Source organism: Pantherophis guttatus, chromosome 2 (assembly GCF_059756535.1).
Source record: "Pantherophis guttatus breed Tessera chromosome 2, ASM5975653v1, whole genome shotgun sequence".
NCBI lineage: Eukaryota > Metazoa > Chordata > Lepidosauria > Squamata > Colubridae > Pantherophis > Pantherophis guttatus.
In genome coordinates, this window is record NC_142064.1 from 111,019,605 (window position 1) to 111,045,453 (window position 25,849).

At 42.9% G+C, this 25,849-nt stretch overlaps 1 protein-coding gene across 7 annotated transcripts in view; it reads left to right on the top strand.

The window, feature by feature from the left end:
- The window catches only part of KRI1 (KRI1 homolog), a 149,788-nt gene that overhangs the window by 67,414 nt on the left and 56,525 nt on the right, over nt 1–25,849 (top strand). For all 7 annotated transcript variants that reach the window (XR_015732794.1, XM_034437834.3, XM_034437838.3 and 4 more), the window contains one exon: nt 18,066–18,141. Coding sequence is in view for 6 of the 7 variants with exons in the window: in XM_034437834.3 (XP_034293725.2) it covers nt 18,066–18,141 (76 nt within the window). In the remaining variant the exon portion in view is untranslated. The remainder of the gene's footprint in view (nt 1–18,065; nt 18,142–25,849) is intronic.

Sequence of the window (25,849 nt, forward strand, 5' to 3'; positions counted from 1 at the left end):
TTCTTTTGTGCTTAATCCCAAATCCAAGATTACAGATCATTTAATTTCTCTTATTTGACAATTTTATATATCCCTTTATATTATTATTCTTATTTAGCAATTATTTAACAAAGGTTTATCTCCCATAAGAAAACACTTCATATATTTTGTCATTACCTTAATTTCATATTTCATACTTCATCTCCATGCTTTATTATCTAGCCATTGATAAAACAAATCCCATATCAAATAGTATTGTTTGTCTTCCTGTTCTCTAATTTCAAATGTCAATTTACTCATTTCAGCACATTCCATAATTTTCTTAATAACTTCATCATCAGTAGGTATTTTCTCTTTTTTCCAATTTTTAGCAAATACAATTCTAGCCGCTGTTAAAACATTCACAATTAAATATCTCAATTCTTTATTATACATTTCTGGTAAAATCCCTAATAAAAATATATCTGGTTTAAAGTCAATGTGTTTCTTTGTCATTTTTTCTAACCATGTGTGGATTTTAGTCCAATATCTTTTAGCTTCTGCACATGTCCATCACATATGGTGATGTGAAGAAGAAAGAAGACCAATGAAAAGCAGAAAAACAATTTCAGGCACTTGTACACCTTAATCCAAATAGGTTCAATAAAAAATATTAATCCACATGGCATTCTCTCTCTAGATATATAAAAAAAACAATTACAAATTTAAAAACAAGAAGTTGAAAATCCTCCATCCACTCATAGTCCAATTAAAAATACTTACACGGGGGAGGGTACAGAGAGCTATCATTTAAGAGAAAAAAGTAAAAAATAGGAAAAAAAAAGAGAGGAAAAGATGTCCAACTAAAAATCACTTCGGTATAAGATCCAAGAAATTTCCTTTTTTTTAAGTTCCAAGAATTATTTACAATTCTCTTTCAGAGTCACTGAAAATTCCTTCTCATTCAATCTCAGGCTCCTGCCTCTGATAGTTTCCCAAAGAACACCTGAATAAACAATACTGCCGCAAGTTTAAATGTTCTCTGATGTTCTTCCAACTATCTTATCTATAAAAGGGCACAGGGTCCTTGAGTTGAAACACAATGTAACACAGTTATAACTTCTTGAATCAAAAAGAAAAAAGAAAAGAAACCAAAAATTTCAATCCACTAGAGGGCAGTATTACATACTCTCTTCCCTTCCCCCTGCTATGTTCAATGGACTTTAAAAAGTAAAAATAGCCAAAAATAGCCAAAAAGAAGAGAAAGAAAAACAGAATAAAATCTTAAAGCAATTATAATAAAAAGGCAATAAAAATTTAAAGGTGCAATAACCAAGTCAAAGATCTACAATCCAAACCAATCCAGTCCAGAGTAAAAAGTACTTAAATATCCATGAATGCAAATAGTTTAAAAAAAAAAAAACACCTTAGACACAGGTTTAATTCCGCCGCTTACTTTTCTTCTGTCTTCTATTTGATCTTTCTTTCAATGTCAGGGTGCTCTCTTACATAAATTATGAATAGAAATCTCTCACCGAATCGACACACTTCCTTCCGATCTTCTTCCGTTCCGGAGCTGTCCCAACTTCAGCAGCTACAATGGCTGCCACCCCACCGCTGGAAAAAGGGCTTCTCCTGGATCAACCAGGGATTTTGCGATGTCCCTGGGATCGACAGGATGTGCCCTCCACTATCACAGGCTCAACGGGACTGTGAGGTGCAAAAAGGACCGTCCAGCAACAGGGATATCAGCGGTGATCCTGGAGCCCCAGGATCTTCCATCCATGCCGTAGCAACGTCAGCTTCTCCCCCCCAATGTTGCAATATGAAAGACTCCAAAAAATTGAGGAAAAGGAGGAGGAAAGAGAGAAAAAAAATCAGAGATACTGACATTAAGACTGGAAGAAGTTGAACGAGATAAGAGTGGATTAATTGGATGGGAGATGGATAGATCAGAATTTTATCTCAGATTTCAAAATATAGAAGAAGAAAAAGAAGAAAACTTAGCAGAAGTAATGATAGGAATTCTAGCAGAAGCATTAGAAATTACTAAAGAAAAGATGATGGATGGCATAGATGAGATATTTCGAGCTTATACAAGATATGCAATGCACAATAAATTACCACGAGAAGTTCATATAAGGTTTGCCAAGAAATCGATTAAGACACAAATACTGCAGATTGCTAGAGAAAAAACATTGAAGTATAAGGGGAAAGAAATTGTGGTCCTGATTCAAATACTGAGAAGAGTGAGGGAGATGAGGAGAGAATATCAATTCTTGACTAAAATACTACTTCAATTATAGATGGCTGATACAAGAAGGATTAGTCCTAACAGCAAAGATATAGAATAGATACAATGGATAAAGCTAAAGCATTTTATGCAGAATTCCTCAGAGGGAAAGAAATGGAACCAAAAAAGGCGGTCCCACTAATAGAACTCCAAGAGGAGAAGTTAGCAATGATTGAAAAAGCGGACGGAGCAGTAGGGTGTATTGTGGAATGCAAAGAACAACGTGAACTGAGATCTACTAGAACAATAAACCCTAATTATAAAATATGAATATGGAAGAGAAAAAATTGATCTCAATTAATATAAATGGACTTAATTTAGCTATCAAAAGAAGAAAGGTATTTCACAAGTTAGAGAAATTAAAGTTTGATATAATCTGTCTGCAAGAAGTACACATTAAAAAGCAACATGAACAGTTACTGGTGCAGCCAAAACTAGGGAAAATCTTTACTTCATTGCCACAATGTAAGAAAAGGGGAGTTGTCTTATATATTAGAAATACAATTCAAGCGGAGCAAATATACACAGATGATGATGGAAGAATTTTGATGGTAGAAATAATAGATAATAATATGAAAATACTTTTAATAACAATATATGCTTCAAACAATAATCAAGACAACTTCTACAGAAAGCTACAAATGAAAATAATTGAATTGGACTATGATAATATCTGCATGATGGGAGATTTTAATGGTATAGTGGATGAGAAATTAGATTATAAAACGCACAAGGTAATAAAGCACAGTAGAAAGACCCTTCTGAAATCCTTTTTTAAGATGACAGAGGAAATAAATGTATAAGATGCATGGAGAGAAAGAAATGGAAAAAATAGACAATATATTTTTTATTCTGACAGACACTCATCTAGGTCTAGATTAGATATGATATGGACAACAATGGAATTGACCTCAAATATAGAAGAAATTGAAATAGAAACAAATACCTGGGCAGATCATAACCAGGTGACAGTTAAATGGAAAGGACAAAGGAGAAGATCTAGATGGACTTTAAATAATACAGTTTTAAAAGAAAAGGACTTTGTGCAGAAAATGGCTTTCTTTTTAAAAGAGAATAGAAAAGAGGACACATTGATGCAAAATCTTTGGGATACAATGAAAGCTTATGCTAGAGGTCTGATAATGGACTATACAAGGAAAAGAAATATTAAGAAAAGACAAGCCCATAAAATATTAGAAGATGACTATAAGAGATTTGAAAAGGAACTCCAGAAATTTCCACAAAAGAAGGATATTAAAATAAAAATGAATACAAAAAAACATAAAATGGGGTTAATGGAGAAAACTTTGGCACAAAAAATAAGAAGTGCTAAACAGAATTATTTTGAAGATGCCAACAAACCAGGTAGATGGCTAGCATATAAATTGAAAAAAGAGAGAGAAGCAAGAAAAATAATACAGCTAATGGATGACCAAGGACAAAGTAAATATGGGAATAAAGAGAAGAAAAAAATTATCCAAGATTACTATAGAGAATTGTATGAACAAGAAAACATAAGAGGAGGAAAATGTTAACGATATCTCCAAAAAGCGACCTACCCCAGATTCCTAAGGATATTGAAGAGATGTTAGAGAGAAATATAACCATGATGGAACTAACTGAAGCAATTAAAAAACAAAAGAATGGGAAGGCACCAGGTCTGGATGGACTGCCTGCGGAATACTATAACTATAATACTATTACAGGAATCCCTGTGTCTCCCACTGTTAGAAGTCATGAAGTCAGGAAACGGCATTGGTCGCGTTGGTTGATGATCTCTGGAGGGCTCGGGACAGGGGTTGCTCCTCTGTCCTGGTCCTATTAGACCTCTCAGCGGCTTTTGATACCATCGACCATGGTATCATGCTGCACCGGTTGGAAGAGAGAGGGGTGGGGGGCACTATGTTGCCGTGGTTCTCCTCCTTTCTCTCCAACCGGTGGCAGTCTGTGTTGGCAGGGGAGCAGAGGTCGACCCCGAGGCCCCTCATATGTGGGGTGCCACAAGGGTCAGTCCTCTCGCCCCTCTTGTTCAACATTTATGTAAAACCGCTGGGTGAGATCAAATGTGGTTTCGGGGTGAAGTAACACCAGTACGCTGATGACACCCAGCTGTACATCTCCACCCCGGACCACCCCAACGATGCCCTTGAAGTGATGTCCCGGTGTCTGGAGGCCGTGCGGATCTGGATGGGGAGAAACAGGCTCAGGCTCAACCCATCCAAGACCGACTGGCTGTGGTTTCCGATGTCCCGATATAGTCAGTTGACGCCATCGCTGACTATTGGGGGCGAACCGCTGGCCCCCACGGAGAGGGCTCGCAACTTGGGCGTCCTGGATTCACGGTTTAGAAGAGCATTTGACGGCCGTGAGCGGGAGGGTTTTTCATCAGGTTCGCCTGATTCGTCAGTTGCGTCCCTTTCTGGATCGGGACTCCTTACACACAGTCACTCATGCCCTCGTCATTTCCCGCCTGGACTATTGCAGCACTCTCTACATGGGGCTCCCTTTGGGGAGCACCCGGAGGCTCCAACTGGCACAGAGTGCAGCCGCGCGGGTGGTTACGGGAGCGACATGGCGCTCCCATGTAACACCTCTCCTGCGCGAGCTGCACTGGCTCCCGGTGGTCTTCCAGGTGCACTTCAAGGTTTTGGTTACCACCTTTAGAGCGCTCCATGGCTTAGGACCTGGCTACTTACAGGACCGTCTACTACCACAAATAGCCTCCCACCAGCTGGTATGCTCTCATAGAGAGGGGCTCCTCCGGGTGCCATCGGCCAAACAGTGTCAACTAGCAGCCCCCAGGGGGAGGGCCTTCTCTGTGGGGGCACCCACTATCTGGAACGAGCTCCCCCCGGAGATACGGAGGATCCTGGATCTGCGCACTTTCCACCGCGCTCTTAAGATCTTCCTATTCCAGCAAGCTGGCCTGGCCTAACCTTTTTCCCCTTGTCTTTTAAATTGAAAATTTTAAATCTGTTTTTAAATTATTGGGGTGTTTTAAATTTGTCTCGGGCTAAATTGTTTAATCTGGTTTTATTTCCGCTTTTAACATAAATTTTGTATTTATGTATTTTATTTTGTGCCTGTTCACCGCCCTGAGTCCTTCGAGAGTAGGGCGGTATATAAATCTAATAAAACAAACAAACAAAACAAACAAACAAATTATGTCATTTTAAACTGGGGCCAAATTAATATATATTCTTTTAATTGTTCTTAATGTTTGTATTGTATGTTTTTATCTGGCTGTACACTGCCCTGAGTCCCTTGGGAGAAGGTGCGGTATATAAATTTGAAATAAAATAAAAAATAAAATAAAAGGATGGAAATACCTAAGTCATGGTCAGAAGCATGTATTACACTTGTTCCTAAGGAGGATACTGACCCACAACAAATTAAAAACTACAGACCTATATCCCTGCTAAATTCAGAATATAAAATCTTTGCTTCAATACTGGCAGAAAGACTCAAAAGATATTTAAATAACTTTATATGTTCTGACCAAAATGGGTTTCTGCCAAAGAGACAACATGAGAATAATTCTGGACACGTTGGAATATTATGAGGCCCATCCTGAAAAGCAAATGGCTTTGATATTTTTAGATGCACAAAAAGCTTTTGATAATGTGAACTGGCGATTTATGTTACTTCAAATGGAACAGATGGGCTTTGGCAGAAAATTCATTCAAGCAGTAGAAGCCATATATCATAAGCAAACAGCAAAAGTAATGATAAATGGAGAATTGACAGATTCTATTGAGATAAAAAAAGATACGAGACAAGGTTGTCCACTGTCCCCTCTGTTGTTTGTATTAACATTAGAAGTGCTAAATAGAAATATCAGAGAAGAAAAAGATATAAAAGGAATGAAAATTCGAAAGGAAGAATATAAATTGCAAGCGTTCGCAGATGACCTGGTTTTTATTCTTGAAGAACCATTAGCATCAATAACTACATTGATAGATAAAATAGGAGAATTTGGAAAAGTAGCAGGTTTGAAGATTAATAAAGACAAAACGAAGATTTTGACAAAAAATATGTTAATAAAACAAAAAGAAGAATTGGCAGAAATATCAAAGATGCAGGTCACAAATAAGGTTAAATGCTTGGGGATATATTTGACAGCAGGATGTAGTTTAAAGAGAATAACTATAATAAATTCAAACAACAGATTGGAAACAGACTTGGCGAAATGGGAAAATTTACAATTATCACTGATAGGGAGGATATCAACTATTAAGATGAATATATTGCCTAGAATTTTATAGGTGTTCCAGACAATTCCAATTAGATTGGGAAAAAATTATTTTGAAGAATTGAACAAAATAGTGTTAAAATACACTGCTCAAAAAAATAAAGGGAACACAAGCAGAAGACATCCAAGATCTGAATGAATGAAATAGCCTTATTAAATACTTTGTTCGTTACATACAGTAGTTTTGTGTTCCCTTTAGTTGTTTGAGCAGTGTATAAATTACTGTATGTAAAGAACAAAGTATTTAATAAGGCTATTTCATTCATTCAGATCTCAGATGTCTTCTGCTTGTGTTCTCTTTATTTTTTTGAGCAGTATATATTTGGCAGGGAAAAAAGGCAAGGATAAAATTAAAGTTGTTACAAGATGCTAGAATGAGAGGGGATTTTGGTTTACCTAATTGGGAACTTTATTATCAAGCAACAAGTTTGATGTGAATTAAAGAATGGATAATGTTAAGGAATACCAGATTATTGACTTTAGAAGGACATGACTTGTTGGGGTGGCATGCTTTTTTATGGTATAAGGGAACAAAAGCACAGGGGTACTTTAGAAGACACTACATATGAGAGGCTTTGTTATTAAATTGGGAGAAGATTAAAAAACAACATTATTTGAAAATTCCAGTCTGGGTATCAACGATTGAAGCATTTTCGCATTTAACAACATTTAGAAGGCAACAAATTGTTAGATATAGTGAATTATTGGATGAAAAGGGTGAACTTAAATTGAAGCAAGAACTGGAAGAACAAGGTTTAAAGATGAATTGGTTTTCTTATTTGCAAATACATTCTAGATATGATGAAGATTGTAAGAAAGAAGGTCTTTACAACACTTTGACTAACTTAGATAAAATCTTAATAGGTTCTGATGACTATGTAATTAGTCATAGTATGTAATTAAAAAATTGTATGGTTATTTATTAGAGATAAAATTAGAAGAAGAACAAGTTAAAGAAACAATGATTGCATGGGGGAAAAATTTTGGTTATGGAATTGATTTAGAGAAATGGCAAAAATTGTCATTGCAAAATTATAAAATGACAATGTCAACAGCATATAAGGAAAACTTGTATAAGATAATAATAATAATAATAATAATAATAATAATAATAATAATAATAATAATAATAATAATTTTATTTCTATACCGCCCTTCTCCCGAAGGACTAAGGGCGGTGTACAGCCTATTTAAAAACACAAGACTAAACAGCAATTAAAATTTAAAATGATTAAATAAATTTGGCTCAATTAAAACCCCAGAAATTTAGAATACCCCAATTTAAAACTATTATGTTGATAGCCCGGCCTGGCGGAACAACAGGGTCTTCAGTGCGCAGCGAAACACCCGGAGGTCGGAGATCTTACGTATTTCCAGGGGCAGTTCATTCCACAGGGCTGGGGCTCCCACAGAGAAGGTCCTCCACCTGGGTGTCGCCAGCCGACATAACTTGGCCGATGGCACCCTGAGGAGACCCTCTCTGTGGGAGCGGACTGGTCGGTGGGAGGCTATTGGTGGCAGAAGACGGTCTCGAAGGTACCCGGGCCCTATGCCATGGAGCGCTTTAAAGGTGGTAACCAACACCTTGAATCGCACCCGGAAGACCACTGGGAGCCAGTGCAGCTCGCGCAGGAGGGGTGTCACGTGGGCACAACGAGTTGCACCCATAACCACCCGCGCGGCCGCATTCTGGACCAGCTGAAGCCTCCGAGTGCTCTTCAAGGGGAGCCCCATGTAGAGAGCATTACAATAGTCCAACCGGGAGGTAACAAGGGCGTGAGTGACCATGCGCAGGGCATCCCGGTCCAGAAAGGGCTGCAACTGGCGGATCAGGCGAACCTGATAAAAGGTCCCCCTGGCCACGGCCGTCATATGCTCTTCTAAAAACAACTGTGCATCCAGGAGGACACCCAGATTGCGAGCCCCCTCCATGGGGGGCAAAGATTCACCCCCAATAGTCAGCGATGGCACCTGCTGACTATATCGGGGCGCCGGAAGCCACAGCCACTCAGTCTTGGAGGGGTTGAGTCTGAGCCTGTTCCTCCCCATCCAGACCCACACGGCCTCCAGGCAGCGAGACATCACATCAAGGGCATCGTTGGGGTGGTCCGGGGTGGAGATGTACAGCTGAGTATCATCAGCGTACAGATGACACTTCACCCCAAAACCACGGATGATCTCACCCAGCGGCTTCACATAAATGTTGAACAGGAGGGGCGAGAGGACTGATTCTTGCGGTACTCCCCATGCGAGACGCCTCGAGGTCGACCTCTGTCCCCCTGCCAACACAAACTGCGAGCAGTCAGAGAGGAAGGAGGAGAACCACCGCAGAACGGTGCCCCCTATTCCTAACCCCCTCAACCGCTGCAGCATGATACCATGGTCGATGGCATCAAAAGCTGCTGAGAGATCTAATAGGACTAGAACAGAGGAGCAGCCCCTGTCCCGAGCCCTCCAGAGATCATCTACCAACGCGACCAATGCCGTTTCTGTGCTGTACCCCTGCCTGAAGCCCGACTGGTACGGGTCTAGGTAGATAGCTTCATCCAGGTGCCGGGGAAGTTGTCGTGCCACCGCGCTCTCAACAACCTTCGCCACAAAACGAAGGTTGGAGACTGGACGATAGTTGGCTAATTCAGCCGGGTCCAGGGAAGGCTTCTTGAGGAGGGGCCTCACTACCGCCTCTTTCAAGGTGGCAGGAAAGGCACCCTCACTCAGAGAAGCACTTACAATCCCCTGGAGCCAGCCTCGTGTCACCTCCCGGGAGGCCAGTACCAACCAGGAGGGACACGGGTCCAATAAACACGTGGCGGCACTAATCTTACCCAGAACCCTGTCCACATCCTCGGGAGTCACAGGATCAAACTCCTCCCAGATAACATTCTCAAGACCTGCCCTCGTCTCCTCCCGTGGACTCTTCCAATCGGAGTCCAAGCCATCCCGAATCCAAGCGACTTTATCGTGCAGGAATTGCACAAAATCCTCAGCACGACCCTGCAAGGGATCTTCCCGCACTCCCCCCCCCCGAAGAAGGGAATGGGTCACTCTAAACAGGGCGGCTGGGCGGTTCTCTGCAGATGCAATAAGAGCGGAAAAATGGTTAGATTTTGCCACTTTTATTGCCACTAGGTAGGTCTTGATATAAGACCTCACCTGTGTCCGGTCGGAATCGGATTGACTAGTCCTCCAGATGCTCTCTAGGCGTCTTTTCCGACACTTCATCTCTCTCAGCTCCTCAGAGAACCAAGGAGCCAATTGAGATCGGCATCAGAGGCCGCAAAGGCACGACGCGGTCCAAAGCTCCAGCGGCTGCCCTTTCCCAGGCGGCCACCAGCTCGTCAGTCGAGTCGTGTGTTAGAGTTTCAGGAAACGGCCCAAGCTCCGTCAGGAACCTTTCGGGGTCCATCAGGCGCCTGGGACGGAACCATCTAGTCGGTTCCGTCTCCCTGCGGCGGGGGCAGGTGGTAGGAAAGTCTAATTGAAGGAGCGAATGATCTGTCCATGACAAGGGTTTGATATCTAGGTCCCCTCTACCAAGATCATTCAACCACTGACCAGAGACAAAAATCAAGTCCAGAGTATGTCCCCCTATGTGAGTGGGGCCTTGAACTAACTGGGTCAGGCCCATGGCCGTCATGGAAGCCATGAACTCCCGAGCCACCTCTGACGCCTCACCCGCGGATGGAAGGTTGAAATCCCCCATGACAATAAGTCTGGGGGTATCAACCGCCACCCCGGCAATGACGTCGAGTAGCTCGGGCAGGGTCGCTGCCACGTGGCAGGGAGCCAGGTACGTAGTCAGCAAACCCATCTGCACCCTACGGCCCCACTTCACACAAAGGGACTCACATCCGGCTATCTGAGGAACAGTGGTCTCCCTTGGACAAAGACTTTCCCTAATAATCACCGCCATTCCCCCACCCCTCCCCTGGGCCTTTGGCTGATGAAATGCACGGAAACCTGGTGGGCACATCTCAACAAAGGGGACCCCCCCTCTTGGCCCAACCAGGTCTCCGTAATACCTGCCAGGTCCGCATCCCCCTCCAAAATAAGATCACAAATGAGGGGGGCTTTATTAACCACCGACCTGGCATTACACAACATCAGCCGCGGACTCTGGGCCTGAGGCTCTACACAACCCAGGACACGAGTCACGCATTGGGGGCCGGAGTGCACAATCGCTCGGAGACAGCGCGTGCGCACCCCCAACACTTGATATGACCCCCTGCGCCCGTCATACCTGCCCCTCCCACTCATTATTTCAATTACACAGCCCTTCCTGTTGTCTCCCTGCTTCCCAGTTAAGTTTCCTTTCACGACCCCTCTGCTGCAGCTAATCGACCCATCATCCCGTGCGGTCGCTATCTGGACCCCCCCAGGTCCACTTTTACAACCCTCTCCCTCCCTCCCGGGTCCCCTTAAAGTTTTCCTTAAAAATTTAGCTAAAAAAACCCTCAACCCCCTCTTCGCTGCATGCCCTCTCTCGGGTTCCAAAGCCCGTCATCAAGATAGGCCCTCGATAACGTGGAGGGCCAGGCCTGTGAGAGGGGGGAGTCTCGCAGCGCGAGAAGGTCGGCTTTTTGGAGCATCAACCGAACCAAAGATGGGAAAGGAAGGCCAGTCCGGGAGTCTATCATAGTCCAAGGGATAACTGAGCATAAGGTCACAAAATATCCATTTATAGGGCTGGACTCCACTGTCCTCTCACGATAGGGAGAAGGTCCAATGTTCTTTTTCTCCAACCGAGGCTAATAACCAACCATCCTCTCACGACGGCCGGTCCCGTTACGGAAAGTTATCGGGAACAATGTTCTATCCTCTCCGTTGGGATGTAGGAAATCCCTCAGCTCTCTCAAATGGTGCTCAGTCTCTCCTACCAGCGAGGGCATAAGTGGAACATGGTAAGGGGTCCAAAGTGTCCGAAGTGTAGCAGTTTGTAAACCCCTCCCCCCGTAAGGAGGGGGGAGGCGGGGGAGGGAGGGGGGAAGCAGTATCCCAGAGGAGGGTAACATCTCCTCCTCTGCCAATCTATAAGTCCAGGCCGCCTTACCTTAGCTTCTTCCCTTCATCCTTAGCAAACGACCATTGCAGTATTCTGCGGCAGACGCCATCACCGGCACCAGTGTCACACACCCCCCAGCACCATAAACAGATGCATCTGTGAGGGGGGGCAACCAGCGCCGCCAACTAGCCTCCATCGCCAGCACCGCCTTGGCTCTTGCTTTGGGTGTGGGGGGGAGGAGGGGGGAGGGCATCGCCCCACGGCTGCTCATACTACTGCCGGAGCCGCCATCCCCCTCCAACCCCCTTCTTAGATGGAAAAATAAAGACCGCAGCCAGATGATTCCCTGCGGCCACACCAAGCTGCTCCCACCATCGCTGCTACCGCTGCTGCCGTAAAGATGTTTTACAGGTGGCATTTACCCCCGACGAGAATAGCCAAAATGTTCAAGAATAAATCTGAAAAGTGTTGAAAATGTCATCAGACACCGGGCTCACATTACTATATGTGGTGGACATGTGTAGAAGCTAAAAGATACTGGACTAAAATCCACACATGGTTGGAAAAAATGATAAAAAAAGCCATAGACTTTAAACCAGAGATTTTTTTATTAGGAATTATACCAGAAACATACAATAGAGAATTGAGATATTTGATTGTGAATGTATTGACAGCGGCTAGAATTGTGTTTGCTAAAAACTGGAAAAATGAGAAAATGCCAATGCAAGATGAAGTTATTAAGAAAATCATGGAATGTGCTAAAATGAGTAAATTGACATTTGAAATTAGAGAACAAGAAGATAAACAATATTATAAGATATGGGATTTATTTTACCAATGGCTAGATAATAAAACATGGAAATGAAATATGAAATATAAAATGAATGTTAGAATATAATATGTGAAAATATATTTTTTTTGGAATGATAATGCCATTGTTGAATAAATGATAAATGAGAATAATGATATAAAGATATATATCAGGTTGATAGCATGATAATTAGTAAAATATGATTATGGGGAAGAAGCACAAGGGATTTGTAACCGATTGACACACTGCTTGAAATTGTAATGGATGAAGGATGCTTTATGTTTTGTTTGTTTAAAAATAAAAAAAATTTGTAAAAAAAAGAAAAGAAAAAAAAAGAAAAAATCATGAAAAAAAGAAAAAGAAGAAACAGAAGCTAATGCACGATGAAAAAAAATTAAAAATAAAAATTAATGAACAGTTATCCTTCTTCAGGCTCTTCTTGCCTTAATCCAAGTTCTCTTATATTTTAATCGAACCACATGCAAACAGAGAAAAAAAAACAGATCCAAAGGTCTTATCCAAGCATTGTTCCCACCAACAAGTGGTAAACAAAAGCAAGGAAGAAAAAAAAGAATAAAAAGAAATAAAAACAACAATTCCAAAACGATATACTTCAAAGGACTCAAGAGAGCAAATAAAAAGTAAAAAATAAATAAATTTCAAAGAATAAAAACAAAGTCAGCAGACCAATCTCTTCTTTCCTTTCTAGTATGTCTCTCTCTCTTAAACATCTGTTTTCTTATCAGTCTATCCAGGGTTGTCAGGGTCAACTTTAAGTCTTATAGTCAATTCAAAGTCTTTTCTCTTATGACACTAGATGGTACTGCAGTATATTTCATTCAGCAAAACTAAACAGTTTCAAACTTCAAGTCTTTTAACCCATTTCTATTCAATTCAAATTCATTTATAGTCATTCCATCTTTCTCAAAATACTCAATCAATCTTCTATCTCCTCTTGATTTCAAATCTGCTCTTTCAAATCAATTCCCAGTTACTTTTTTTAAAAATCATTCAACTTTTTTTTCCCTTGGACTTTTTCGCTTTTTTCACTGCTCCAATACCGAAAGTGGAGAGCCAACACACACTGACTCTCCTTCCTCGCTTTATGCCACTTTTCCACTCTGTATTAATTCCAAGTGGGTATGAAAATAAACTTTTATCAATAAAGCCAGGTTCTCACCTAGATGATGCACTCTGTCTTTGCTTTCTCTGTTCCATTGTGACCACCCCAGCTTTTTTTTCTAAAAAAGTTTTTTATTTTTATTTCTCATAAACACATTTACATGTACAGTAATTTATTCATCATTTTTCATTCATCTTATCTTTTAACTTTCATTTTTAATTTTTACTTTTTCGGGGCTGCTCTTTTACCATTTATCTTTACTCCAACCTTTGTTCTTCTCCTCCCCTTCCTTCCTCTTTCTCCTCCTACTTCTTTCTTCCTCTCCTTCTCTTTCCTACTTCCCCTTCCCTTCCTCCATTCCTCTCTTCTTCCCCCCTTCTAACCTTCTCTTCTTCTCCTCTTTCCCCTCCCTTTTCTTCCTCTCTTTTTCCCTTTCTTTCTCCCTTCCTCTCTACTCCTTCCCCTCTCTCTTGTTTTTTTTTAATTTGATTTATATGCCGCCCTTCTCCGGAGACTCAGGGCGGCTTACAATGCGTTAAGCAATAGCCTTCATACTTTTGTATATTTATACAAAGTCAGCTTATTGCCCCCACAAACTGGGTCCTCATTTAACCTACCTTAGAAAGGATGGAAGGCTGAGTCAACCTTGAGCCTGGTAAGATTCGAACCTGCAGTAATTGCAGGCAGCTGTGTTAATAACAGGGTGCTTTAAACCACTGTACTACCAAGGCTCCTTTTCAGTTCAATCTAAAGTGGTATTCGAGCAGCCCCGATTTTCTAATTATCTTTATTCTCATTTCAATTTCTTATTCAATTAATATTTATTTTAATTTTATCATTTGTGTACATTTTTATAATATCTCACTTTTTTCCCCTTTTACCCCCCCTCCCCTTTCTCCTTTTACTTGGCATCATCTGGGTATCTATTTTTTTAAATTGTTTTCTCCCATCTGTTCTTTATCTATTTTATCTGTATACCCTTATTCATATTTCCTTTCTAACCAATCATAAAATTTTTCCCATGTCTTGAAATACATCGCTTCTTCTTTATCTTTTATTCTCAATGTTAATCTATTCATTTCTGCACATTCTAAAATTTTCTTTATAATTTCTCCTTCCAACGGGATTTTATCTGCTTTCCAATTTTGTGCAAATACAATTCTAGCCGCTGTTTTTATATTAATAATCAAATATGTATCTTCTTTACTGTAATTCTCTGGTAAAATTCCCAGTAAGAATATCTCTGGTTTTAGCTCTATATGTTGCTGCAACATTCCCTCTAACCATGTTTGTATTTTCACCCAATAATGTTTTGCTTCTTTACACAACCACCACATATAATAGTATGATCCCGGCAACTGGTGACATTTCCAACGCTTAGCTGATTTATCTTTAAACGGCTTAGCTAATCTTTCTGGTGGCATATTCTATCTATAAAACATATTATACAAATTTTCTTTATAAGCTGTTGCCATTGTTAATTTATAGTTTCTTTCCCAAAGTTGTTGCCATTTCTCCAATTCTATGGTGTATCCAAAATTCGTTGCCCATGCTATCATTGTTTCTTTTACTTCTTCATCTTCTAGTCTGATCCACAATAAATAATTATATAGTTTTTTAATCATTTTCTCATTGTTCCTGTCAATATTTCATCCAGTTCTGATTTCCCCAAGTTAAAGCCATATTGTCTACGATCTGCTTCATATCTTGATTGTATTTGCAGTCTTGTATACCAATCTATCTCAGTCCCTTGACTCTCTAGTTTTTGTTTTTGTTTCAGTTCTCCCCGATCTGTCAAGATGTCCTTATATCTAACAATATTCCCCATATTCGCAATATTGGTATGTCACGCTTCTATTGTAGAAAGCCACATTGGTATATTCAGATAGTGTTTTTCTTTCACTCTCTCCCTCACTGATAACAAACCATTTCTTACCTAATGTCTTTGGAAATATCCATGTATCCTTTGTTTCCCGTACCATTTATGCCACTTTTCCACTCTATTAATTCCAAGTGGGTATGAAAAGAAACTTTTATCAATAAAGCTAGGTTCTCACCCAGATGATGCACTCTGTCTTTGCTTTCTCTGTTCCATTGTGACTGCCCCAGCTTTTTAGCGGCTCCGTACGCTTTCTCAGAAGCAAGAAGCTTCTTCCGACTAACCAGGGAATTTGCAATTTCCCTGTGTTAATCAGTCTGTGCTTCTCTTGTTCACCATCCCTATGAGATTGTTTAGGTCAATTAAGACCCCCAAACAGCTGAGATATCAGCGGTTCTCTGGGAGCCCCTGAAGAACATGTCGTCTTGCTGGCCACACCTCTTCGCGTCTCAGCTTTTTTTTTTTAATTTGATTTATATGCTGCCTTTCTCCAGAGACTCAGGGCAGCTTACAATGTGTTAAGCAATAGCCTTCATACTTTTGTATATTTATACAAAGTCAGCTTATTGCCCCCCACAAACTGGGTCCTCAATTTACCTACCTTAGAAAGGACGGAAGGCTGAGTCAACCTTGAGCCTGGTGAGATTCGAACTTACAGTAATTGCAGACAGCTGGTGTTAATCACAATGCTATCAGTCTGCTGAGCCACCAGGCCCTTTGATGTCTGGACAGCTTTGATGTCTGGACTGTACTCCAGTTGCAATCAGACTGCTGAGTCCTGAGATTGCCTGATTGGAAATAATCTCTGTGTCTCTTTGGGTCGCTTGTAGCAGGCTTTCTTCGGATAGCTCGCCCTTTGCCATGGTTGCCTGAGTTTCTCTCCAAGCACCCCAGATATCGGGGAGCAATTGGAGACCCTAGGATTCAGGAAGCCTGGTAATCTTGATTGATTTAAAAAGAAAGTTGACTAGCTGTCACAAATGCCCTAATTAACTCATCAGCCTTGAGCCAAGTTTCAAAAGAAATCCAGTTATTTATTAGGAACAACATGTTGACAGCTTCCCAAGTGTAGTCGACTCTGCCGCACATAATTTGCAGCTCAACTGTGACCCTGTTCCCCCTCCCCTCTCAGGCTGTGTCATAAATCACATTCTCCAATGAGGACTTTTGTGGGCTGTAGAAACCAGCCTCACAAACTGGCTCTGATAATCTGAGATCCAACCTTGGAGGAAGGTATGCAAGGAATGTGGCTGCTGAATTGCTCCGTCAGTTCTCTCCCCTTTCTGCCCATGGCAACTCGAGAGCAGACTAGAAATGCTTTGCGAGTTGACACTTTCTCTGGAAACAACATCATTCCCCAAACCTCCTGGTGGGTTCCAGGTAGAGTATTATTGTGAGAATTAGCTTTATGTTAACTGTCCCACTCAGTGCATATATTTTTGTTTCTAAGAGTATAATTTACTGATCAGTTATGGATACGGAAATAGTGAAATCAATTCTAATGATTTTGCATGCAAACAGCATAGTTAAATGTTCCCCTTTTCCCTGGCCCTCCCTTTGTCACTTTATTCCATCCAATCAATTATGTTCACTTTGTTTGGGGAACAGACTCTGGTGAACTTTCCCAGCCGGTGACCATGGAATGCTGGTATGACCATGGAACACTTCGGAGTCAGTGCCCTTGCATTCCATTACCTATTCCATTACCAAGGGCATTCCATTACCAAGGGCATTCCAGTGCCCTTGCATTCCATTACCCTCTCCCTATTGCTTCTTGTCTGACTGTGAGCAGGGTTTGCGAATCGAGCCAGGACAGGATATGCCTGGATTATTAACAATCATTATTATTATCAAATTTATTTGCTACCCATCTCATAGTTCAAAGTGACTCTTGAGTGGGTATTGTGGAGTTATTCTTTGGCAAGAAAACCAGCCATTTTCAGGAAAGTAGTCCCTTTTAGAGCTAGGAACATGGCTAGGAGTCATGGTGGTGCAGTGGCTAGAATGCAGTACTGCAGGTTAATTCCGCTTCACAGTTGACTGCCAGCAGTTTGGCAGTTCGATTCTCACCGACTCCAGGTTGACTCAGCCTTCATCCTTCCAAGGTTGGTAAAATGAGGATCTGGACTGTTGAGGGCAATATGCTGACTCTAAACTTCTTAGAGAGGGCTGTAAAACATTGTGAAGTTGTACATAAGTCTACGTGCTATTGCTATTTACATGCTATGTTTTGGGTAGAAGTTGGTGAGATTTATAGGTGCAATTATTAGTTTCTGTAGGGATGAGCCCCTCTCATTAGGTACAAAGGCCGTAACTATTTAAGTATTTTTACTTAGTAATAAGAGTAAAGGTAAATAAGTAAAGAATAAAGGTAAAGAATAAATAAGGGTAAAGGAAAATAAATGAAGTTTATTTTTGCCAGTTTAATATACTAGCATGTTAATATTTTGATAAAATTTGTGGCTTCCCAATTATATTAAAATCTCTAATTGCTGGCAAGCTGGTTGCATATGAGCTTCTGCTACAAAGGTAAGCAATTGCAGCATCCAAACAGTTGCAGATCATGTCTGTCTCGAGGGAGAAGTTTGTCACAGAGAGCAGGCACTGTATCCGCAAAACAGTTTCAATCAGCTATACTTTTTTGTTTAAAAAGATCAAATAGGGAGGAAAAATGTAGCTTCAAGAATACTAAAGATTTATTTCCTCCAGGACAAATAAATCTTGAATGTTATCTTTTCCTTATCTAGAATTATTTTGGGGATGTGTACTATGGAGTTGGTGAGGAAGAGAAACCACAATTTGAAACTGAAGAAGGAATTGACGGTATGTTGGGATATCTTGGAGCAAGGGAAAGTTGCTATTCATGGGAAAAAACAGGTATTTTGGGAATTAATATAAGGAGTGCCAGGGTTCCAACCAATGCCCTAATTAAAACATGAATCTCAAACTGAGGTTCAAAAGAAATCCAGTTATTTATTAGGAGTGTCATGATGGCATGTACCAAGTGAAGCCAACTCTGACCTCACTTAATTTGCACCTTGGCTCTGACCCTGACACCTTTCCCCCTCCCCGCAAGATGTGTCATCAGTCACATTCCCCAACAATTTCGCGGGTTGTAGAAGTCACTCCCTCCAGCTACTGTGGATCTCCATGGAGATGACCTTGATTTTTGCCAGCTGAAATATGCTTTGTTTTGACTGAGGGGCAAACTCCTCGATACAGCTGCGAGGCCCGATTCCCCATCCCCCTGCCTATGGCAATTTGGGAGCAGGTTAGGGAAGCTTTGCGAGTTGACAAGGAGTTTCTATTCAACTCCATAACCTGGAGGACAGACTCCTTGGAAAAAAATGATAATTTTTAAAAGGGACCATCACAAAATTAAGTATATGGCAACATTCTGTGCATAGAACAGCTGATTGGATTCTCCATGCCTGAGATGACACATGCATGGAACCTTGGTGGTGCAGTAGTTAGAATGCAGTATTGTAGAATAACTCTGCCCACAGCTGGGAGTTCTAGCCTGACTAGATCAAGATTGGCCATCCTTCTGAGGTTGGTAAAATAAGGACCTGAATTATTGGAAGCAATATACTGACATTGTAACTGCTTAGAGCACTGGTTCTCAACCTTCCTAATGCTTTAATACAGTTCCTCATGTTGTGGGGACCCCCAACCATAAAATTATTTTTGTTGCTACTTCATAACTGTAATTTTGCTACTGTTATGAATTGTAATGTAAATATCTGATATGCAGGATGTATTTTCATTGTTACAAATTGAACATAATTAAAGCATAGTGATTAATCACAAAAACAATATGTAATAAATGAGGAAGGTCAGCACGCATTGGTAGGAGTGAGTTGCTCATAATTTTTCTTCTTACCTTATTTATATTGTCCCCCATTATTATCTGAAAGAACCTATTACTCAGCATGTTATTAGTCAATAGAGATTTTTGCAGGGGATAATATGGCACAGTTTGTATAACAACCCATCCTTCTTGTGTCATCAACGAACACAGCTCTGGTTTTGAGGCCTTGCAAGGAATATAAATCCTTCCATTCCCCACCAACTCTAGTCAGAGCTTCTTGGTGGATGAGAAGCCAAAGAAAAAACAAGAAACTCCAGTTGCCTCTTGGGGAAAAAAAGCAACTTTGGGACATGACTTAGCAGCTGCTAGAAAAGGGGGTTAACATATTTTCCGAAGCAGAAGGCTGAGTGTGCCGATAGAGGCCCAGGCCTCTGGGGGAAGGGATTGAAGCCCCAGTCTGCTGCTCCTTTCGTTGTATGGAAAGACCAATATACTGCTTGAATTATCCGTTCCCTCCATTCCCTCAATCCCGTTTCATGGCTTCCCAACTTCCTCATCCTCTGTTTTCTCACTGTTTTTTTCCAAGCAGCCAAGAGAGAATGGGCTTGCCTGGCTGTCACAGTCTCCTATGCCTGCGATGCCAGATCTCGCTTCCCGCCTGGCCGAGAGACTCTGCTTTCCTTGGCAAAGCGCTTCATTATTGCAGGGCAGGGGATACGGGCGGCATTGGGGGATCCGTGCAGCTACTATCCCACCCCTCCTCAGCCTTGGTCACACCGCAAGGCTCCAACTCAAGGAGGAGAAGACGGAGAAAGAGGGGGGCAGGGGAAGTCCAAACTACCTTGAGCAAGCCACAGCGCTATTACGCAGGGCTCCGAGTGGTTGGAGAAGCGACAGAAACAGCAGCCAGGACTGTGCTTTCAGCAGGTAAGCAACGCTGCCTCTGCCGCGAGGAACTTTGGAGAGAGAGGGCGGAGGCAGGCTGTGGGAGCAGCCTGTCTCTTAGCTGGCGAGAATGGCCACAGCCTGCCCCCGCCCTCTCTCTCCAAAGTTCCTCGCTGCAGAGGCAGCGTTGCTTACCCGCTGAAAGCGCAGCCCTGGCTGCTGTTTCTGCCGCTTTTCCAACCACTCGGAGCCCTGCGTAATAGCGCTGCGGCTTGCTCGAGGAAGCTGCAGTTTGGACTCCCCCCCCCCTTCCTCCGTCTTCTCCTCCTTGAGTTGGAGCCTTGTGGCATGGCCGAGGCTGAGGGGTGGGATAGTAGCTGCATGGCTCTCCTGCGCCGCACGTGTCCCCTGCGCTGCAATGATGAAGCGCTTTGCCAAGGAAAGCAGAGTCTCAGGCTGCTCCTGGAGCAGCCAGGAGAAGGAGAAGCTGCCAGCGGGGAGGCAAGCTGCCCCAGGAGGACTGGAGGAGAGCGCAGCTTCTCACTCATGGAGATCTACCGGTAGGGAAGTGGGCGCGGTAAGAGTTGCGCTGGCCAGGAAGCAGTCATGCTCCCTAGCCGGAGAGGGTTGCACAAACCTTTGCTGGAGTGGACGTGCAACCCTCTCCTGCCAGGGAGCATGACCGCTTCCTGGCTCGCGCATTTCTTACCGCTTTCCACGACCATTTCCCCGCTGGTGGATCTCCATGAGTGAGGAGCTGCGCTCTCCTCCAGTTCTCCTGGGGCAGCTCACCTCCCCGCTGGTGGCTTCTCCTTCTTCTGCCTGTTCAAGGAGTAGCCTGTTTCTTACACGGAGAGAACGGCCTGCCACTATAGCCTGCCCTGCCCTCTCTGCCCCGGCAGTTGCTCCTGGTGCTGCCGGAGAAGTGGCAGCACAAGAGCCACTCTTGCTGGGGGCAAAGGGGTGGTGGCGGCAGGAGCAGCAGGCCAGGGCTTCCCTCCCTCCCTCCCTCCCTCCCTCCGGAAGCCTGGGGCTATGCCAGAAGTCTGCTTGGGTGGGGAGACAAGGAAGCCCTGGACCACCCATCCTTGCCAATACTGCCCCCTCGCCCTTGGCAGCAGCAGTTCTCGCACAGCCGCTTCCCTGGCAGTGGCAGGAGCAGCTGGCAGGGGAGAGGGGATGGTGGCAGGCTGCTGCAGCAGACAGTTCGAGCCGGCTAAGAGGCAATGTTCCTCCTGCCAGCTTCGAGCTCAGCTCCCGGCAGCGTCCAGCCAGCCATACCTGGCCTCTCCCTGTGGCAGCCCACATGGATCCCAGGCAGCGCAACTTCAGGGCTTTTCCTCATGGTGGCAGTGACGAGGCAGGCAGGCAGCCGGGTGCACGGGAGTGACTGGCGGCAGCGCTCCTGGCTGGCAAAGGGCAGAGTCCCAGGGCTGCATGTGGGCAATGACGGCATGGCTGGTGTGCACGCACACTAAGACGCTAAGGCCAGCTGATCTGAGACAGATGGGTCTGTCTCGGTTCCTAAGACCATCGAAAATATGTGTTTTCCGATGGTCTTAGGCGACCCCTGTGAAAGGGTTGTTCGACCCTCAAAGGGGTCGTGACCCACAGGTTGAGAACCGCTGGCTTAGAGAGTGCTATAAAGCATTATGGAGTGGTATATAGGTCTTAAGTGCTATTGCTGTGTTTCAGATATTTTGGCCAGTATACAAAATGAAATGGGACTTGTTCTGGATAGAAATGGCTTGGGGGATAGGGAAAAGGAGCTGTGAGAAAAAGTCACCAAGTTTCTTTCTTTCTTTCTTTCTTTTTTTATTGAAAAGTTTTACAAAAAAAAATATAAAAATTTTCTTCCCCCCATGTTCCCCCCACCCTTTCCCCCCTGATCCCACCCTCCCTCCCCAGACTTCCCAGAGCAAAATACAAGGTATTTCATTTAATCAATCATAAAATAGATTAATCTACTTATCCTCAAAGTACTAACTCCCCCCCGAAACCTTAACTCCACTATAGATAACCTAATACTTCTAATACTAACATTCATTCATAAGCTATTTGATATTTTCTTGTCTGATACTTATTTTGAATATAATCAATCCATCTTCTCCATTCCAATACGTATCTTTCTTGCGCGTGGTCCTTCAAATACGCTGAGATTTTCGCCATTTCTGCTAGGTTTGTTACTTTCAATATCCACTCTTCAATAGTAGGCAAAGAGTCCTTCTTCCAATATTGAGCTACCAACAGCCTAGCTGCTGATATTAAGTTCAAAGTCAATTTAGTCTCTGATACTGTACAGTCCGTAGTTATGCCCAATAGAAACAACTGAGTAAATTTCAACCTTCTTTTCAAAATGTTCTGCATCACCCACCAAATTTTTATCCAAAATGCCTTGATTTTCTTACAGGTCCACCATATATGATAATAGGTTGCATCATTACATTCACATCTCCAACATTTAGCTTGCAAATTCGAGTACATACATGATAATTTTTTAGGATCTAAGTGCCATCTATAAAACATTTTATAAAAATTCTCTCTCAGATTTTGTGCTTGCGTAAATTTAACATTTCTGACCCAAATCTTTTCCCACGTTTCCATCATCACTGGTTCCTGAAAGTTTTGTGTCCATTTTATTATACAATCCTTAACGAATTCCGTTTCTGAATCTATTTCCAATAAAGCATTATACAACCTTTTAATATGCATCTGACTTCGATCTCTAATCTGTTTCACCAGATTTTCCTCATTTTGCATAACACCAATTTTTTGATCCTCCCTCCATCTAGCTTGAAGCTGACCATACTGAAACCAAGTATAAATTATCCCTTCTTCTTTTAATTCATCTAGAGATTTCAGTTACAACTTACCCCTTTCCAAAAGAAGAAGCTCTTTATAAGGATTTTGTTGAGGATTTTGTGCAATTCCTGCATGATAAAGTCGCTCGGATTCGGGATGGCTTGGACTCCGATTGGATGAGTCCACAGGAGGAGACGAGGGCAGGTCTTGAGAATGTTATCTGGGAGGCGTTTGATCCTGTGGCTCCCGAGGATGTGGACAGGGTTCTGGGTAAGATTAGTGCCGCCACGTGTTTATTGGACCCGTGTCCCTCCTGGTTGGTACTGGCCTCCTGGGAGGTTACACGAGGCTGGCTCCAGGGGATTATAGGTGCTTCTCTGAGTGAGGGTGCCTTTCCTGCCGCCTTGAAAGAGGCGGTAGTGAGGCCCCTCCTCAAGAAGCCTTCCCTGGACCCGGCTGAATTAGCCAACTATCGTCCAGTCTCCAACCTTCGTTTTGTGGCAAAGGTTGTTGAGAGTGTGGCACGACAACTTCCCCGGCACCTGGATGAAGCTGTCTATCTAGACCCGTACCAGTCGGGCTTCAGGCAGGGGTACAGCACAGAAACGGCATTGGTCGCGTTGGTAGATGATCTCTGGAGGGCTCGGGACAGGGGTTGCTCCTCTGTCCTAGTCCTATTAGATCTCCCAGCGGCTTTTGATACCATCGACCATGGTATCATGCTGCAGCAATTGAGGGGGTTAGGAATAGGGGGCACCGTTCTGCGGTGGTTCTCCTCCTTCCTCTCTGACCGCTCGCAGTTTGTGTTGGCAGGGGGACAGAGGTCGACCTCAAGGCGTCTCGCATGGGGAGTGCCGCAAGGGTCGGTCCTCTCGCCCCTCCTGTTCAACATTTATGTGAAGCCGCTGGGTGAGATCATCCGTGGTTTTGGGGTGAAGTGTCATCTGTATGCTGATGATACTCAGCTGTACATCTCCACCCCAGACCACCCCAACGATGCCCTTGATGTGATGTCTCGCTGCCTGGAGGCCGTGCGGGTCTGGATGGGGAGGAACAGGCTCAGACTCAACCCCTCCAAGACCGAGTGGCTGTGGCTTCCAGCGCCCCGATATAGTCAGCAGGTGCCATCGCTGACTATTGCGGGTGAATCTTTGCCCCCCACGGAGAGGGCTCGCAATCTGGGTGTCCTCCTGGACGCATGGCTGTCTTTAGAAGAGCATATGACGGCTGTGGCCAGGGGGGCCTTTTATCAGGTTCGCCTGATTCGCCAGTTGCAGCCCTTTCTGGACCGGGACGCCGTGCACACGGTCACTCATGCCCTTGTTACCTCCCGGTTGGACTATTGTAATGCTCTCTACATGGGGCTCCCCTTGAAGAGCACTCGGAGGCTCCAACTGGTTCAGAATGCGGCCGCGCGGGTGGTTATGGGCGCAACTCGTTGTGCCCACTTGACACCCCTCCTGCGCGAGCTGCACTGGCTCCCAGTGGTCTTCCGGGTGCGATTCAAGGTGCTGGTTACCACCTTTAAAGCACTCCATGGCATAGGGCCCGGGTACCTTCGAGACCGTCTTCTGCCACCAATAGCCTCCAACCGACCAGTTCGCTCCCACAGAGAGGGTCTCCTCCGGGTGCCATCGGCCAAGTTATGTTGGCTGGCAACACCCAGGTGGAGGACCTTCTCTGTGGGAGCCCCAGCCCTGTGGAACGAACTCCCCCCGGAAATACGTAAGATCTCCGACCTCCGGGTGTTTCGCTGCGCACTGAAGACCCTGTTGTTCTGCCAGGCCGGGCTATCAACATAATAGTTTTAAATTGGGGTATTTAAATTTCTGGGGTTTTAAATTTGAGCCAAATCTATTTAATTATTTTAAATTTTAATCGCTGTTTTGTCTTGTGTTTTTAAATAGGCTGTACACTGCCCTGAGTCCTTCGGGAGAAGGGCGGTATAGAAATAAAATTTTTTATTATTATTATTATTATTATTATTATTATTATTATTATTATTATTATTATTATTCACCTCTATTTTTTGCTCTATACTTATATTTTCTATTGCATGTCTGGGATTTGCCCATATAAGTATCTTATAGTTCAGCTTATATTGGTACTTTTTCCAAACCCTCAACAATGTATTTCTGAGTATATGACCCTTAAACACTTTATCCACTTTTTTTTCATATAACAAATAAGCATGCCATCCATATAACAAATCATAACCTTCTATGTTTAACATTCTTTCTTCAGTTAAGTTAAACCAATCACTAATTTGTGATAAAGCTGCTGCTTCATAATATAATCTTAAATTAGGCATTTTAAGACCTCCTCTCTCACATATATCCTATATAATTTTTAGTTTCACTCTTGGTTTCTTCCCAGCCCAAATAAAAGTATTAACCCCTTTCTGCCATTCCATCAGATTTCCATCTTTTTTAAGCACTGGTATCATTTGGAACAAAAATAAAAACCTAGGTAGTACATTCATTTTTATTGCTGCTATCCTTCCCAGTAGTGATAATTGTAACTTTTTCTATTTTTCCATTTCTTTCTGTACTTTTTGCCAAAGAATTTCATAATTATTTTTAAACAATTTCGTGTTTGAGGCTGCAATATATACTCCTAGATACTTAACCTTTTTAACTACTTCAAACCCCGTTATTCTCCCTAAATCTTCTCTTTGAATTACGGACATATTTTTAGTTATCATCTTTGTCTTGTGAAGATTTACTTTAAATCCAGATACTTTGCCATATTGAGCTACTATGTCCAGCATATAGGGAGCCGCTTTTATAGGTTGAGATAAAGTAAGAACCAGGTCATCTGCAAATGCTCTTAGTCTATAATCCTGCTGTCTAATTACAATTCCTTTTATTTTATCAGAATCACGTAACTTATTCAATAAAACTTATAAAGTTAAAATAAACAACAATGGCGACAAGGAACAACCCTGCCTCGTACCTTTCTCAATTTTAAACACATCTGTTAAACCTCCATTAATTATTATTTGTGCTGTTTGTTCCTGATATATTGCTCTAA